The sequence below is a fragment of the Eretmochelys imbricata genome, chromosome 8 (genome assembly GCF_965152235.1).
Source record: "Eretmochelys imbricata isolate rEreImb1 chromosome 8, rEreImb1.hap1, whole genome shotgun sequence".
NCBI classification, from domain to species: Eukaryota; Metazoa; Chordata; order Testudines; family Cheloniidae; genus Eretmochelys; species Eretmochelys imbricata.
Window position 1 is genome coordinate 41421673 of NC_135579.1, and position 16378 is coordinate 41438050.

The window sequence follows — 16378 nt, forward strand, 5'->3', positions numbered from 1 at the left end:
CTAGGCAAAACCTTAAGTTACAAAAAAGATACACAGACAGAAATAGTTATTCTATTCAGCACAATTCTTTTCTCAGCCATTTAAAGAAATCATAATCTAACACATACCTAGCTAGATTACTTACTAAAAGTTCTAAGACTCCATTCCTGGTCTATCCCTGGCAAAGACCCAGCATACAGACAGACACAGACCCTTTGTTTCTCTCCCTCCTCCCAGGTTTTGAAAGTATCTTGTCTCCTCATTGGTCATTTTGGTCAGGTGCCAGCGAGGTTACCTTTAGCTTCTTAACCCTTTACAGGTGAGAGGAGCTTTCCCCTGGCCAGGAGGGATTTCAAAGGGGTTTACCCTTCCCTTCATATTTATGACAGGCCGTTACTCTGAAACCTGTCATTGTAAGGAGAGTGGTCACTTTAGATAAGCTATTACCAGCAGCAGAGTGGGTTTGTGTGTGTGTTGGGGGCGGGGGGTGAGAAAACCTGGATTTATGCTGGAAATGGCCCAACTTGATTATCATACACATTGTAAGGAGAGTGATCACTTTTAGATAAGCTATTGCCAGCAGGAGAGTGGGGTGGGGGGAGGTATTTTTTCATGCTTTGTGTGTATAAAAGATCTTCTACACTTTCCACAGTATGCATCCGATGAAGTGAGCAGTAGCTCACGAAAGCTTATCCTCAGATAAATTGATTAGTCTCTAAGGTGCCACAAGTCCTCCTTTTCTTTTTTTTTAAAGTAATGGAGGAGCAAATGCAGATGCTGAAGTCCTTAATAATGCTGCAGACTGAGCAGATGTATGCCTGCCCTCCCCTGCAGCACATTCAGAACTCTTTTCCATGACCCCCCCAAACTCCACCCACACATTCCTTTCCACTTTCTGGGACTTCTAGGTTTCCACTTCACTACCCCCCCTCGGACAACTTTCACAATGATAGCAGAACCTGTACACAGCTGTTAAAGTCTGCCCTTCCCTGGTTCCTCCTTTCCCACCAAGCATCTTCGTGTGTGTTGTTGCTTTTTGAAGGATAACTCATCTTTATTTGTTTTCTACAGATTGAGATTGCAGGCACTACCAATACGTACACAGGCATTTAAACCATTTGCTTACTGGAATATAAGGCTCCAAATGTCACCATTGCTTCCTAGGAAAGCTACGTGTAATGTAACACTGAAGCACCAATTACAGAGATGTACATTAATGGTTCTCATTTTCAAAGTGTTGCCTCAAAGCCTCCCTGATTCGAATTGTCTGCTCTGTGCTCCTCTGATACCTTGGTATTTGGCTACTCAAAATCGGTAGTCCACTTAGCTTCACAAAGGTGATGCAACATACAGCATGCGGCTATGACCATGGGAATATTATCCTCATTAAGGGCTAACCTGCCATAAAAGCATCCCCAGCATGCCTTTAATATTCCAAAGGTACGTTCAGCTGTCACCTAGCACCTACTCAACCTCTTGTTGAACCACTCCTTACTGTTGTTAAGGTGTCCTGTGTAAGGTTTCATGAGCCATGGCTGTAAGGGGTATGCCAGGTCTCCCAGGATCGCTATGGGCATTTCAACAACCCCCACTGTAATCTGGTTTGGAAAGAAAGTCTCTGCTTGTAGCTTTCTGTACAGGCTGGTGTTCCTGAAGATGTGTGCATCATGCATGTTCTCAGACCACCCCGCGTTGATGTTCGTGAAATGCCCACGGTGATCCACAAGCGTCTGCAACACTGTGGAGAAGTACCCCTTCCTATTGACTTACTCTGTTGCAAGGTGGTCTGGTGCCAAAATTGCTTCTCCACAGTTAGGGAAACCCATTTCTGCAAAGCTGTCCACTATTTCACGCACATTTCCCAGAGTCACGGTCCTTCGTAACAGGATGTGATTTATTGCCCTGCACAGTTGCATTAACGCAGCCCCACCGGTCGACTTCCCGACTCAAAATTGATTAGTGACCGACCAGTAGCAGTTTGGAGTCACCAGCTTCCACACAGAGATTGCCACATGTTTCTCTACCGATAGGGCAGCTCTCATTCTGGTGTTCTTGTGCCACAGTGCTGATGTGAGCTCCACACACAGTTCCAGGAAGGTGACTTTCAACATGTGAAAGTTCTGGGCAGCCACTGCTCTTCATCCCACACCTGTATGACGATACGATCCCACCATTCTGTGCTTGTTTCCCAAGCTCAAAAGCGATGATCTACGCTATGCAGCTGTTCTGTGAATGCCAAAAGCAATCTAAACTTGCTCCTATCCATATCACGCAGCATGTCAGGTGCCTGTGAGTCTTCTTCATTTAGGAAGCTCACAATTAACTGCACTGCTGTCCGCAATGTCTTCATGACAGTTAACAGCATAGGAGAGCAGTGTGGGATCCATCCTTTCTCTCACAGGTGGACAGCAAAGAAGGGCTGTTGCAAAAATGCCATGAAAGAAAGCCAGAAGCCCATGGAGTGCTGGGACAGAAAGCAATGCATCATGGGACATTGGGCTCAGTCCCAAGATGCACCACGATCCGATCCGCCTTCCCTCAACACCTAATGACAGAAGGCGTCGAGCTGGACTGCATTGCTCACAGTGTTGATGATAGTGCCCCCGCTGTGGACATGCTCTGCCAACAGAGGGAACGAGTGTGAACATGACATTCCAATTGTTGTTATGTTGATTTTTGAGTGTCGACATCAGTTTTGTCGACAAAACTTTGTCGTATAGACAAGGCCTAAGACACACCTCTGTGCTCTCTAGAGTGGGATCTATCCCCTCTTCAGATGTGAAGGGCTCACAGCTAACAGTTAGAACAGTCCTTTCTCTGGCAAGCACTACATTCTCCTCCCTCTTTGAATTGGGTTTGCCTCCAGCTACAGAGTCCATGGAACTCTCACCCACTTCAGTGGTCTCTAGGATTCCATCACCCTTCTCTGGGCTTCCCTCTAGGACTCATCTTCCTATGCACCCGAGAGTGAGGTCTTCCCCTTGCCTAGCTGCATCCTGCTGGCAGCCAGCAACCTGGACAGTTTTCTCACTGACAGGCAATATGCTTCCCTCACATTGAGAGAAGGAGCGAATGTCCTGAGTTTATGCTGTACAGTTCCTTGTACAGCTCAAGACCGTATAATTTTGGGTTTACACTCCGGGGGGGGGGGGGGGGGGGAGGTGTGCCTGAGTAGCTGGCGCCTTCCAATGCAGTAGCTGGTCAAAGCGTCTGTATGTATCTGCTGCTAGGTGTGTCCCTACCTGTATGTGTGCTGGTGAAAGTGTAGGCTGGAGCCTGGAGAGAGCTTAGCAGCTTGTCACAGAAGTACAGTGTAAACAGGAGCCCAGGCTGGTGGGACAGGGGGGCTCAGTGGTACCCCAGTTCCAGATGGCATCCCAGGGGGAACCCATCACAGTGGTGCAGCGAGCAGGGTCATATGCACAGCTTGTTACTCTGAGTGAGATTGGCATTTGGTACACTGGTGGTGATTTTAAATGAGATTTAAGTGTCTTGGCTAGAGATCAGTCAAAGAGGTTACCAGTTTGTTATTTTCTCTTTCCTTATTCTGGGCAAGGGAAGTAAGGACAGGAAAGCAGGAAAATGAGTGAAAGTAAAACTAGTAAAAAGCTGGACCTATGCAGATTGCAGGCAGACAAGAAGGAGAAAGAACACAAAAGACAGATGAAATTAAAACAAATGGAGATTAACGCGCAAGAAGCTGAACACCAAAGAACCATAGAAGCAGACAATGCCAGGCAAGAAGCTGCACACTGAAGGGCTCTGGAACTGGAAGCCAAAGAAATGGAGATTCTTGTGATTGCAGAGCCATTGGCCATTATTTTTGACAACTCATGGCGATCGGGGAGAGGAAGCATCAATTGAATTTGATAGAGAAGCAGAACCAGAACCCCCAGGCACCAACGAGCCTCACCTCTTCAAAATCCACAAATGGGAATGGTTGTGTCCTGCATGCAGCAAAACAGGGGACATTGTTGAATATTTCATCACCTTTGGGAAGCTGTGTGTACTCCATGAAATTTCTGAAGACCAAAAGATGCCCACTTTGGTTGCAAAGTTGTCTGGGAGAGCTCTGGATATATTCAATAAGATGCCAATTAAAGATGCCACTGGGCAGCAGGAGATGGTCTAAACCACACCCACCCCTGGTAGCATACTGTTTTCCACTGCTGCAGAGAAATTAAAAAGACCCTCCCCCATTCCTTTAGCAGTTTCTGGGATTTTATCTTTCTTCTCTGGGGTTTCAGCACAGTATTCCTCCTTGCTGCAGACAGCCCGAGCTACATTGAAAAAGTCATTCCCCAGTAACAATTGTGATGGGTTAGTAGGTGTTGCTGCCACAGTCAATTCAGCTTTCAAATCCTCAGTTTCTATGTGCACTTTAGCCAAAGGCACAAGGATTTTGTGACCTCCTATTACCAAAAGCTTTGCCATCTGTCCTGGCAGTATGTCTTTCCTGAACAATGCTTCTCCTGACCACAGACATTTCTGCACCTATGTCCCTCCACCAAAGGTGTTCCTTGCCATTAATTTTGACAGCCTTTATGTGGTTACTGCCTGGCTGGGCAGAGGCCATTTTTACAAACCTTGTATGGTAAGTGACATTTGGGACAAGGACTAGAGGAATGGATTTCATAGAATATCAGGGTTGGAAGGGACCGCAGACTAAACAATCCCAGTTTCCTCAGCCTCTCCTCATGAGTCATGTGCTCCAGTCCCCTAATCATTTTTGTTGCCCTCCACTGGACGGTTTCCATTTTTTTCACATCCTTCTTGTAGTGTGGGGCCCAAAACTGGACACAGTACTCCAGATGAGTCCTCACTAATGTAGAATAGAGGGGAACGGTCACATCCGTCAATCTGCTGGCAGTGCCTCTACTTATACATCCCAAAATGCCATTGGCCTTCTTGGCAACAAGGGCACACTGTTGACTCATAACCAGCTTCTCGTCCACTGTAACCCCTAGGTCCTTTTCCGCAGAACTGCTGCCTAGCCATTCAGTCCCTAGTCTGTAGCGGTGCATGGGATTCTTCCGTCCTAAGTGCAGGACTCTGCACTTGTCCTTGTTGAACCTCATCAGATTTCTTTTGGCCCAATCCTCTAATTTGTCTAGGTCCTTCTGTATCCTATCGCTACCCTCCAGTGTATCTACGTCTCCTCCCAGTTTAGTGTCATCTGCAAACTTGCTGAGGGTGCAATCCACGCCATCCTCCAGATCGTTTATGAAGATATTGAACAAAACCGGCCCCAGGACCGACCCTTGGGGCACTCAGCTTGATACCGGCTGCCAACTAGACGTGGAGCCATTGATCACTACCCATTGAGCCCGACAACCTAGCCAGCTTTCTATCCACCTTATCATCTGTTCATCCAGCCCATACTTCTTTAACTTACTGGCAAGAATACTGTGGGAGACAGTGTCAAAAGCTTTGCTAAAGTCAAGGAATAACACTCCCACTGCTTTCCCCTCATGCATAGAGCAAGTTATCTCTTCATAGAAGGCAATTAGATTAGTCAGGCAAGACTTGCCCTTGGTGAATCCGTGCTGACTGTTCCTGATCTCTTTCCTCTCCTCTAAGTGCTTCAGAATTGATTCCTTGAGGACCTGTTCCATGATTTTTCCAGGGACTGAGGTGAGGCTGTCTGTAGTTCCCCGGATCCTCCTTTTTCCCTTTAAAGATGGGCACTACATTAGCCTTTTTCCAGTCGTCTGGGACCTCCCCCGATCGCCATGAGTTTTCAAAAATAATGGCCAATGGCTCTGCAATCACATCCACCAACTCCGTTAGCACTCGCGGATACAGCGCATCCGGCCCCATGGACTTGTGCTTGTCCAGTTTTTCTAAATAGTCCCGAACCACTTCTTTCTCCACAGAGGGCTGGTCACCTCCTCCCCATGCTGTGCTGCCCAGTGCAGTAGTCTGGGAGCTGACCTTGTTCGTCAAAACAGAGGCAAAAAAAGCATTGAGTCCATTAGCTTTTTCCACATCCTCTGTCACTAGGTTGCCTCCCTCATTCAGTAAGGGGCCCACACTTTCCTTGACTTTCTTCTTGTTGGTAACATACCTGAAGAAACCCTTCTTGTTACTCTTAACATCTCTTGCTAGCTGCAACTCCAGGTGTGATTTGGCCTTCCTGATTTCACTCCTGCATGCCTGAGCAATGTTTTTATACTCCTCCCTGGTCATTTGTCCAGTCTTCCACTTCTTGTAAGCTTCTGTTTTGTGTTTAAGATCAGCAAGGATTTCACTGTTAAGCCAAGCTGGTTGTCTGCCATATTTACTATTCTTTCTACACATCGGGATGGTTTGTCCCTGTAACCTCAATAAGGATTCTTTAAAATACAGCCAGCTCTCCTGGACTCCTTTCCCCTTCATGTTATTCTGCCAGGGGATCCTGCCCATCAAAAGTTCCCTGAGGGAGTCAAAGTCTGCTTTTCTTAAGTCCAGGGTCCGTATTCTGCTGCTCTCCTTTCTTCCTTGTGTCAGGATGCTGAACTCGGCCATCTCATGGTTACTGCCTCCCAGGTTCCCATCCACTTTCGCTTCCCCTACTAATTCTACCCGGTTTGTGAGCAGCAGGTCAAGAAGAGCTCTGGGGAGGTGAGCGTCCAGCCACCCATCCACCCTCCTTCTTCCCAGGGGTAACCTTCCCCCCCAGGTTTTAACCTCTCTGCCTGTGATTTATTTCTAATAGACGCCTGTGTCTGCTCAAATTCATCAGCCAGAGTAGCAAGTTCATCAACAATTTTCATCCTTTTTATCCTATAAACACTGTTTTACATCATCACTTCATATACTCAGGAAATGTTCCTGAGCAAGAAGATCACACATTTCTTCAGAGCTTATCTTTTCCCCTTGTCATTAGATATTTGGCTACATGTCTGTGTTCTCTCTGCGTGCTGTACTGACTCTGGCCAGATAGCCCATACATCAGGCTCCGATCGAACTGCCCAATAAATCCACAGACTCAGTTCGTAGCGAAGGCACTTGGTCAGGTTTATTGTCAATGAAGCACGGTCCTAATGTCTCGGCTCAATGGTTATAGGTACACTAACACATGTATGTCCGTTGCAATCGACTAGCTCAGTTAGTGGTAGGACTTTCCACTATCCCCTAGGCCAGACAGAGAGACTCCCTCTGAGATACATCTTTATACACAGATACAAACAAGTTATGCGTTATCCCTGAAGTATCTAGGTGCCACCCTCTGATGTATTTGTGTGCCACCCATTACCTTGTACATGTTGGTTCGATTAAAACATCTTTATCCATCATGCTGTCATCCTGACCTCATCTTTAGGATGGGTCAGTGTGTCTCTGTTATCTTTGGGGAATATGTTTGGTAGCGAGGTGTTCTGGTACCACCTTAAACCCTAAAATGTTTTTGTGTATATATTCTTTTGCCTAGCACTACTTAGGAATGTGTGTTTCTGCAATATCAGTCCTGTTTTTGCCAGATTCTGTGAGCAGGCCCTGCCTCTTGCTCACAACTTAACTTTGCTTTATATCAGCAAAGTTTTGACTACCTTAGCTCAGGCTTCAGGCCTCATACCAAGCCTCTGATACATGGGCTTATGTTTCAGGCCCTCTTCCTACTACATCCTGACCCACTTATCCATCAAATCTTTCATCTGGTTTACATATGCCACATTACTCATCTCAGCCCCCCTGCTAAGGCTTCTAAATTTTATTCTATATGTTTCGGGTATAATCTGAAACTGTTTTAAAACCATATCTTCGAATTTACTATAATCTGAAACATCTCTAATTGGCATCTTATTGAATATATCCAGAGCTCTCCCAGACAACTTTGCAACCAAAGTGGGCATCTTTTGGTCTTCAGAAATTTCATGGAGTACACACAGCTTCCCAAAGGTGATGAAATATTCAACAATGTCCCCTGTTTTGCTGCATGCAGGACACAACCATTCCCATTTGTGGATTTTGAAGAGGTGAGGCTCGTTGGTGCCTGGGGGTTCTGGTTCTGCTTCTCTATCAAATTCAATTGATGCTTCCTCTCCCCGATCGCCATGAGTTGTCAAAAATAATGGCCAATGGCTCTGCAATCACAAGAATCTCCATTTCTTTGGCTTCCAGTTCCAGAGCCCTTCAGTGTGCAGCTTCTTGCCTGGCATTGTCTGCTTCTATGGTTCTTTGGTGTTCAGCTTCTTGCGCGTTAATCTCCATTTGTTTTAATTCCATGTCTTTTGTGTTCTTTCTCCTTCTTGTCTGCCTGCAATCTGCATAGGTCCAGCTTTTTACTAGTTTTACTTTCACTCATTTTCCTGCTTTCCTGTCCTTACTCCCCTTGCCCAGAATAAGGAAAGAGAAAATAACAAACTGGTAACCTCTTTGACTGATCTCTAGCCAAGACACTTAAATCTCATTTAAAATCACCACCAGTGTACCAAGTGCCAATCTCACTCAGAGTAACAAGCTGTGCATATGACCCTGCTCGCTGCACCACTGTGATGGGTTCCCCCTGGGATGCCATCTGGAACTGGGGTACCACTGAGCCCCCCTGTCCCACCAGCCTGGGCTCCTGTTTACACTGTACTTCTGTGACAAGCTGCTAAGCTCTCTCCAGGCTCCAGCCTACACTTTCACCAGCACACATACAGGTAGGGACACACCCAGCAGCAGATACATACAGACGCTTTGACCAGCTACTGCACTGGAAGGCGCCAGCTACTCAGGCACACCTCCTCCCCCCCCCCCCCCCCCCCGGAGTGTAAACCCAAAATTATACGGTCTTGCGCTGTACAGGGAACTATACAGCATAAACTCAGGACATTCGCTCCTTCTCTCAATGTGGAGAGGAATATACAACAGCTTTCTGCCCCGAGTTATGACTCCCACACATGGCAAAAACAAGTTTATTAACTACAAAAGATAGATTTTAAGTGATTGTAAGGGATAGCAAACATATCCAAGCAGATTACCTAGCAAATAAACAGGAAACGCAAACTGAATATATTACATAGATCAGCTATCAATAGAAAATTGTCACCCAAAGAGATGATACAAGCTGGCTGCAGATTCTTAAGGGGCAAACTGTATTTGCTTACAGCTTAGAATCTCCAGGTGTTCCATTCACTGGGTAAAAATCCCTTTAGCCTGGGTTCAGCACTTCCCGCAGTTCAGTCTTTGTTCCTCAGGTGTTTTCAAGAGTCTCTTTGGGTGGGGAGTCAGTGAAGAACCAAGATGATGTCACTCCCCTGCCTTATATAGCTTTTGCATATGGCGGGAACCCTTTGTTTCAAAGCTTGGTTCCCATGCCAGTCAGTGGAAAAATACTGATATCCCAAGATGGAGTCCAGCACCAGGTGACCTGGTCACATGATCCTGTAGTATCACAGCAGCCATTTGTAGGAGGCTGTTTGTAGCATCCTCAGGAAGGCCCCCATGTGGGAAATAAGCTTCTTTTAAGGCCTGTTGTTTTTCTAATGGCCCTTCCCCACCCATCTACTCAGAATGAAAGCATCTTGTTTAGTTAAATGTGCCAGCAGAAACTTTTCAACAAAAGACGCTCACAATGTATTGCACAGCCTCAGAGCAGCTGAACTGAATTAATCTTCCTTTGTTTGGAAGGGGAGATGGAGACTCTTTCTTAGAATTGAAGAGATCAATTTACTGTAAAGATGAAATAAAATGCAACCCCTCCATAGTGACAGCTTACAAAAAATAATTAAAAAGGAGTTATTTGTTACATGTTTGTACAGCACTGAGTGCAGTGCCTAGGCCCTCTAGACACTACTGCAATACAAATAATTACTAATAAGGCATTACTGGAGTACAAATAATTGTAGTAATGATAATTACTCTCACTTCCCTATACTCAGGTCAGGTTTTAGGTTTGAACTAAAGCCACAAATAACTCCCCAGCTCAAGTCTGTTTAGTTGGAAACCCTGTCTTGTGAAATCTGAGAGCTCTCTTCTTTCAAGGCTTCTCATGTGTATTTGTGGCCTTGCTATGCCACCTGAAACATGCAAATTGAGGTGACTAAATCCTTTTGCCTCCTTAAGAGCTGTAGTGCTTGGTGGCTGCGATATTTAGTACTTTCTGTTTTGCATCTCTAACTTATTTTTGCTAAATTTATCATCTACAGGAAAACAGTCTTTATAACCTTGGCTTTGATTTGGACTTGATGTCTTGGGATTCAGGCCCTTGGGATGTGACAAGCCATACTTATATAGGTAATTACATGCAAATGTTTCAGCTATGATTATCTTAGAAGAGTGACTACTAGGGATATTGACTTCAGTGGTACTGCTTGCTGGAGTAGGCTTTTTTGTGTACTTCATTGATTTTCCTGGGATGGGACATGGCTACTGTTTTGGTCTCCCCTACAAGTCTCAGACTGATTAGTTGCTGTAGTCTTACTACAATCACTTGTGTGGTTTACTCCAGAAATTAATGTTTGGAATACAACAGCATGTTTCTTGCATGAGCTAAACTCCTACTGTTAGAAGATTTTACAGTGTGAAAGCCTACTTACCACTCTCTCGCAGATGAAAACTTGAAGGAAGACCCTCAGTCGCCAGCTACTTCAATTTGTTCTGTCCCTTCACCATTATCAGACTCTTCAGTGCAGCATGTGCCTGTAAGTAGTAAAGTCTTGGTGCCTCACGTGTGTGCAGTTATGTTGCATGAACTGACTTATGGTTCATATAGAAAATACAAATGAAAGGAGCAATCTCATCTTAAATTCTGTTCAATTTCACAGTATAAATGAAAGAGAAAATTTGTTATACCTACATCTGAAACACTGACTTTTCTTCTGACATTCTCCTGTATAAAGTGTTTTCTTTCCTTGCCACTGTGGGTGACCCAAATAAACAGGGGCATATATGTACACAGCATGGGGTATGGAAGCATGTACAAGCGTCCTATTGTTGCGCACATTCTAGGGCATCCACCTTTATCCAGTTCCTAGGGCTCAAGGGGTAACCCAGTTTATTTAGGCACCCCCACCCTTTCTCAGTTCCTAAGGCTCTGGGCGAAAGGCACATACTCTTACCCAGTTTCTAGGGCTCCGGGCCATCCTTACCCAGTTCGTAGGGCTCAAGGCATAATCTTCTGCAGGTTTGCAGGACCTTTTACCAGTGAAAGGGCCTTACATGGTAATATCCTTATCCTCTATTTATTAACAATTACCAAGCAGAATACACTCACTAAGCATACAATGCTGTGCTCACCGATCCTGATCATGCAGGTGAACTTTCCCTGTTGGCCAGGCAAGGTCGGTCTCGTCTGGGTTGTGGTTGCTGCACGTCACGGTCGTGCAGAGGATTCTTAGCAGCTCTGATCTTAGGCTTTGTCTTAGAGGTGAGTTCTTCTTCCAGGTCTTTCCTTATTCTTATTCTTTTCCCAGCTGGACTCTTTCTTGGACCTGTGTTTATAGTGAAACTTGAGTCCTGCTTAGCTATACCATAACCAATCATTTTACTAAAATATTACAAAATAACTCTTTGACTAATCCTAACATATTGTGAAACAATTCTTTAACCAATCATACCCCAGCACCTTAGCTGATATAAATCTTACAAAATTAGTTATGCAAGAGACAGAAACAATCAAAGAACCAGATGGAGACCATACACATAAACAATAGAGAAGTAGGGACCATAAAGACAAAACAGTAGAAATATAGATTTTACAATCACAACTGTTGATAAGTGATTCCTTGTCAGACAGAATGCCATCAAGCAAAGTTTTCTTTAAACATCTCAAGAGATACCTTGCTTATTTGGTGATTGTGGGTACTATTGGGAGGGGTGCCTTCTTAACAGTCCGATATTACATTGTTTTGATATCATGTAGAAGAAATGCGAGGCTGTCACTTTCTGTTTCTTGGCTCATTGCTGCTGCTCTCCTAATATGACTGCAGCAAAAGGCCTCAGATCTTACACTATGCTGTGCACATGTACAGCTGCCTGTTTTGAAATCGACAGCACTCACTATAGGCCTGCCCCTCCAACAGCTGCTGCCTCCTTTCTCCCCAGTCCGACAGATGGAAGGACAGGTGCTCTCGTTTCTAAACAGCATTTAGTACCACTTTATTTAAGTGCAACACAAAAAGGACTGAACAGCATCACCACTGAGGTCAGTGTGCAGACTTTCCGGGCCCCAAGAGTGTTGTCTGTGTCTGATAATCTGGGTCTATCCAGTAGCATCATGCTAATGTGAATAGTTACTGAAGGACATTGTTTTTTGTTTGTTTGTGTTTTAAATCATTCAAACTCATGCCCTGCGTGTCCTTGCAACAACTATAATTTATTTTAAAATTAAAAAAATCCATATAAATGTCACAGCAGACTGCTTTTCCCTCTGTGTACAAACATCCTGAGTCCACATAAAACTTCCCAGCCCATAAATCACCTTCTGGGCATTTGGGAAGGAGGGAGATGAGCCTTCACATTAAAGGCAAGGTTAAATCCAGGGCCTGACAAACTGAAGGGAGTTGAGAGACCTTTATGCAGTACTCCTGCCAACTGCTTCCTTTCACTTAATGATGGAGCTGCAGCTTGGGTGGCTCTGCTGATTGCAACTGTACCAGCATGACATGAGGAGAAGGGCAGTCTCTCAAGTAATTAGACCTCAGATCATTTAGGGCTTTCAAGATTACAAGCAACTGTCTGAACTCCATCCAGGAACTTGCAGGCAGTCAGTGCAACACAGGGGTAATGTAGTGGATAAAGTGGTCTTTGAGGTAGCTAGGTCCTAATCCTTTAAACAAGTGTGTACCATAAGGACAGGACGATGAGCTATGTTCTGAAGTGTTGGGCGCCTGTGGCATCTGAAGAGCATCAGTGTGAATTATTTGCTTTGCTTCCAATGAGTAAGGCTGCAAATATGCCATGGAAGTCACAAATTCTGTGACCTCCATGACTTCTGCAGTGGCCGGTGTGGCTGACCCTGGAGCCGCCCCCCAAGGCCAGCCACACTGTCTGCTTCTGGGGCAGCCCTGGGCCAACCCCCTGCTTGGTCCCCCCGAGCTACAGTAACTGTGGTCCTGGGCCATCCCCCTCCCCCCTACCTGTAGTAGCATCATCCCAGAGGCCCCCCTCCAGAGCAGCGGTGCCTCCGGAGCCCTCCAGAACAACAAGATTTAGTCCGAGGTATTTATAGTAGAAGTCATGGACAGGTCAGGAGCTGCAAATTTTTGTTTACTGTCTGTGACCTATCCATGACTTGTACTAAAAACACCCATGACTAAATCTTAGCCTTACCAATGAGGCATGCTGGCTGCATGCTGTGCCAGTATGTGCCTCATTTGAGAGGTTGTGTTCAGCCCCAGAGGATGTTAGGAGCATAGTGTTTTGTTTGGTCTTTTTTTAAAGCAGCTATGCATTGTGATTTGGTTTCTTCGGTAATGAGAAACAGCTTTTCAGATCAACTTAGTTCAGGCCCAGCTTGAATGACTCTTTGTTTCAATTATCAGTTGAATATTATTCATCATCTGTAGGGAGACTAAATGCTGTCTTAACAAGGAGAGGGACTCACTGATCTTTTGATCTCTAGATTCTATCATTCTGACTCCTGTGTTCTGCTCTCTCTACATGGGAGCTCTGTACTTTGGAGTGCTGTATTGGGCCTGCACCCATTGAAGTCACAGGGGCCCGCAGGGAAATCTGTACTTGGGAGTACTACATATGGTCTAGTGGCCTTGGACTGGGACTCAGGAGACCTGGATTCTGTTCCTGATCACTGAGATGCTGGGTGACTTGGGCAAGTCTCTTCACCGCTCTCTATTTCATCCATCATCTGTCTTAGCCTTCAGAATCCACAGGAATATCTCATGTATATATAGAACCCCTAGCACAGGGATGGGCAAACTATCATCCGCGGGCCACATCCAGCCTGCAGGACCGTCCTGCCCAGCCCCTGAGCTCCCGGCTGGGGAGGCTAGCCCCCGGCCGTTCCCCCACTGTCCCCCCTCCCCTGCAGCAACGCTCACCTCCCAGGCTTTCAGATAAGCCTGTCCTGCCACTCTGAGCGGCATGGTAAAGGTAAGGGGTGGGGGTGTGTGTGGTGGGATAAGGGGCAGGGGGCAGTCAGGGGACAGGGGGCAGTTTGATGGGGCAGAGGTTTGGGGGTTGGAGGCGGTCAGGAGACAGGGAACAGTGGGGGTTGGATAGGGGGTGGGGTCCTTGGGGGTCGGGGGGACGGAGCAGGAGGGGTTTGATATAGGGGTGGAGTCCAGGGGAGGTTGGATAGGGGGTGGGGTCCTGGGGGGCAGTTAGGGATGGAGGTACCGGGGGGCAGTCAGGGGACAGGGAGCAGGGGGGGCTGGATAGCGGTTGGGTCCTGGGGGGGTAGTTAGGGGCGGGGGGGGGGCAGTCAGGGAGTGGGAAGTGGGAGGGGGCGGATAGGGGGCGGGGGCCAGGCTGTTTGGGGAGGCACAGCCTTCCCTACCCGGCCCTCCATACCGTTTCGCAACCCCGATGTGGCCCTTGGGCCAAAAAGTTTGCCCACCCCTGCCCGAGCATAATGGGGCTAGATCTTGATTGGGGCCTTTGCACACTACTGGAGTACAAATAATTAATAGAGGAACAGTGGAATACTAGGTTTGTGGTCAGTAGCACAGATCTGAAAGTAGAATCCGGACAGCATTTGAATGCTTTTATAAGCACATTCTTCTGTTCTAAGAAGGATTTGTCATTTGTTTTATATATTCTTTGTCAATAGGAAGACTTAGACTTCAGCACCTGCTCCCAGATGTTTCCTCTCTCTCTGTACAGCAAGAGATCTGGAAGTCAGAAAGATAAAAAGCTCACTTCCAGTGCTGCACATCAGTCTGGTAAGAGTGATCTGCTTACTTTGACCACACAGTTGGCACATATATCATTACCTGTTGTATTAATTTAGATGGAATATACGAGGTAAAGGTGTTAACATAACCAAGTCACTGTCCAGTATTAAACAGTGTTAAACAAGGTTCAGGATTCAGAGTAATTCTGGATAGTTTTCTGAAGACATCTGGTCAGTGTTCCACAACCATAAAAAAACGCGAACAATGTTAGGAAAGGGATAGATAATAAGACAGAAAATATCGTAATACACTATATAAATCCCTGTTACATCCACACCTTGAATACTGCATGCAGTTCTGGTCACCCCATCTCAAAAAGGATATATGTGAATTCAAAAAAGTACAGAGGAAGGCAGCAAAAATGAATAGGAGTATGGAACAGCATCCATCTGAGGAGAGACTAAAAAGAGTGGGACTGTTCAGCTTAGAAAAGAGATGTCCGAGGGTCTATAAAATCATGAATGGTGTGGTGAAAGTGAATAAGGAAGTGCTATTTATCCCTTCACATAACACAAGAACCAGGGGATACCTGATGAAATTAATAGGCAGCAGGTTTAAAACGTAGTGAACTACTTCTTCACACAAGCATAGTCAACCTGTGGAACTAGTTGCCAGGGGATGTTGTGAAGACCAAAAGTATGGGTTCAAAAAAGAATGAGAGAAGTTCATGGAGGATACATCCATTAGTGGCTATTACCCAAGATGATCAGGGACATGTTCTGGGTGTCCCTAAATCTTTGACTGCCAGATGCTGGAACTGGACGGCAGGGGATGGATCACTTAATAAATTGTGTTCTGTTTGCTCCCTCTGAAGCATCTGGCACTGTCTATTGTCCGAAGACAGGCTATTGGACTAGATGGACTATTGTTTTGTCCCAGTGTGGCCATGCTTATGTATACAGAGAGCTCAGCATGCTTAGTAGTGTGGCAAACATACCACTTAAAGTCCTTTTGACCTTTAATTAAAGATAAAAGAAGAAAAAACAATTAAAGCGTTTGAAATGTAAAAGTATTAAGTAAGGCTTTTGTTTTAATATCTCTTGCTCCTTTTTCCTTTGGCTGGAGAGAGCTTTAGAAGGAAAAAAATCCCTTGTTGGACAGTCTCTTACGCGGGATCAAAGTCTAGGAACTGTCCTTTTGGGGAAAAGAGACGTTAGTTGAGATTGGCTAGAGCTGTTGTTACAGTCTGATCCTGTTTCATCTTAGGTGGTGGTTGGGATTAAGCTGGAGCTGATAGAGGAGGTGATGTCATCTGGGTCCCCCTCTCTGGCCTGGTCTGGTCAGGACATCTCTCAGGATTAGGATTAAGTCCTGGGATCCCAGGAGATGGTGAGGCTGGCAGCCATGATGATGCAGCTCGTGCAAGTAGCCGATTTTTCTCCCCAAAAGTCTCTCTTTTTAGGGACCACAAAGGGGAATTATCAGTGGAACAGTCCATCCCCTCATTGGTGGACAAACTAATTAGGCCTATTATCCAACACACCAGTTTTGTTTTTTTAATTTCCAGTCCCACACTTGTTGTGTACCAAGCATGGTATTAACACAGTCCTTGAGTTCATTTTATGAACTTTCACATACTC

General features: G+C 45.7%; 1 protein-coding gene across 1 annotated transcript in view; it reads left to right on the top strand.

The window, feature by feature from the left end:
- The window catches only part of ATF6 (activating transcription factor 6), a 334814-nt gene that overhangs the window by 7898 nt on the left and 310538 nt on the right, over nucleotides 1–16378 (top strand). Inside the window, exons 3-5 of the mRNA XM_077823826.1 lie at nucleotides 10092–10179; nucleotides 10495–10586; nucleotides 14675–14786. Of these exons, the coding sequence (XP_077679952.1) occupies nucleotides 10092–10179; nucleotides 10495–10586; nucleotides 14675–14786 (292 nt within the window). The remainder of the gene's footprint in view (nucleotides 1–10091; nucleotides 10180–10494; nucleotides 10587–14674; nucleotides 14787–16378) is intronic.